This window comes from Canis lupus, chromosome 6, assembly GCF_048164855.1.
Source record: "Canis lupus baileyi chromosome 6, mCanLup2.hap1, whole genome shotgun sequence".
Lineage (NCBI taxonomy): Eukaryota > Metazoa > Chordata > Mammalia > Carnivora > Canidae > Canis > Canis lupus.
In genome coordinates, this window is record NC_132843.1 from 37,938,433 (window position 1) to 37,940,210 (window position 1,778).

The 1,778-nt window shown below is 50.6% G+C and overlaps 1 protein-coding gene across 2 annotated transcripts; it reads right to left on the reverse strand.

Annotated features, from left to right (window-relative positions):
• Nucleotides 1-398: 398 nt before the first annotated feature.
• Nucleotides 399-1,458, reverse strand: S100A8 (S100 calcium binding protein A8). Of its 2 annotated transcripts, none has more exons than XM_072829522.1 (3): nucleotides 1,302-1,458; nucleotides 732-894; nucleotides 399-583 (listed from the first exon to the last, which is right to left on the reverse strand). In XM_072829522.1, the coding sequence occupies exons 2-3, from the start codon at nucleotides 870-872 to the stop codon at nucleotides 455-457; spliced, it is 270 nt and encodes an 89-aa protein (XP_072685623.1). In that variant the 5' UTR covers nucleotides 873-894; nucleotides 1,302-1,458; the 3' UTR covers nucleotides 399-454. The 2 variants fall into 2 exon arrangements, with proteins under 2 accessions (XP_072685623.1, XP_072685624.1); XM_072829523.1 differs by lacking the exon at nucleotides 1,302-1,458 and adding an exon at nucleotides 981-1,044.
• Between the last annotated feature and the right edge of the window lie 320 nt (nucleotides 1,459-1,778).

The following is a 1,778-nucleotide window of genomic DNA, read 5'->3' on the forward strand; positions in this document are numbered from 1 at the left end:
CCCCGCATTCTCTCTCTCTCTCATAAATAAATAAATAAATAAATAAATAAATAAATAAATAAAATCTGAAAGAAAGAAAGAAATATAAGTTTTCCCTACATCACTCTGTTCCCATATCACTCATTTGGGAACAGATAGGAAAATCACCAGCTCCAGTATCATGGACTTTTTGGAATCCTAACTAAATAGAACCAATACCTCTAGACAATGGGACTGAAGAGACAGGATTAGCTGGAGGAGAAAGTGGGAGGAAACCAGGTGAGCAATAAGCACTGAAGGTATGTGAGAGGAGAGCAGGGCAACAGAGGTTTGTTTTAGTTTTTTTGGGTTTTCCACCCCTCCTTCCACCCCCTTGGAACCTCATTACACAAGAGAAAGGCAAGACACCAAAAGAGGCCTGAGGTATCAACTACTTTATTATTCGGCAGGGACAGCCCCGGGGCCCAGGGCTCTGCTACTCCTTGTGGATGTCTTTGTGGGAGGCCACGCCCACCTTTATCACCAATATGAGGAACTCCTCGAAGTTAATTGCACCATCGCTATTGACATCCAACTCTTGGAACCAGGTGTCTGCATCCTTTTTCTGTCAAGATGGAGGAGAAAGAAGCCAGTGCGTAAAGACCTTGGCAAGAGCTGAGCCATGGCTGTCTGCATAGGGTGGCGTAGGGGACCAGGGACCCAGGGCTTCATTGGCCAGACAGAGACCCCTGCCACACCCAGCCCCTCCTCACCTTCATGTACTGAGGACACTCTGTCTCTAACAATTTCTTCAAGTCATCTCTGTAGAGGGCGTGGTAATTCCCCTTCACCAGGGAGTACTTGTGGTAAACCTCAATGAGGGAGTTTATGGCACTCTCCAGTTCCGTCAGCATGGTGCCCAAGGATCTGCCCCACCTGCAACACGAAACACATGGGGAATCCCAGGATGGGGATGGTTCCTCTGCCCCCAGCAGAGTGAAAACTAGGGGAATACTCCTTACTCCAAGTAATGGCTTCATCCAGGCCTGCACCATTCAAATAACTAAACCCAGCAGGTGGCTGTGGCTGTGATGGGAAGGGGGGGACGGGGAAGGTCCACACAAACATACAGTGCCTGCTGACTCTCCCTGTGCCCTCAGCCAACCAACAGCACAGAGGACCCAGCTCTGTCTTCATCCCTGTCTCACTGACTTCCTCCAAGAGCTCTGGATCTTGCTCCAGACCTCCCTTAGCTTTCTCTCCCCTCTCTGCTCCACCTCTGGCCCTCCCGGGGTGGGGGGGCAGCCCCAAAGCATGGAGCAGACTGAGGCAGTCTTACTTACCAGGTTTCCCGAAACAGAGTTGACAGAGGATATGCAGGGCTCAGTGGCAGCTCCCCTTTATAGCAGCCAGGCTGTGGCCAGCTGCCAGGGCCCTAGGCCATGCAGAGATAGCCCCTCCCTCCCCAGGTTGCCACAGCCTCTGGTTTCTCAACCAGGTGAATGGGGCAATCACTGCACAGAATGAAAAATTTTGATGGGAGGTGGGGAAGTAGGAAAAATGGAAAGAGGAAGGTATTTGCTAGGCAGTAGTGCCCAGCAGGATAAATCAGGAAGAGGCCATGGTGAGGACTCCTTTGCTGGGCCACTGGCATCATTTGGCTCAGCCAGCCTGGATGCCCACTCTCAAGTCCTCCTCTCTTGCTGCTGCTAATCCCGAGCACTGTAGACTGTGCATCTCTGAAATGGAGCTGGAGTTCAAAGTATCATTTTGAGTATTTGCGCAAATAAGCACATTTCTCCATGGCTTTCATCAGATTC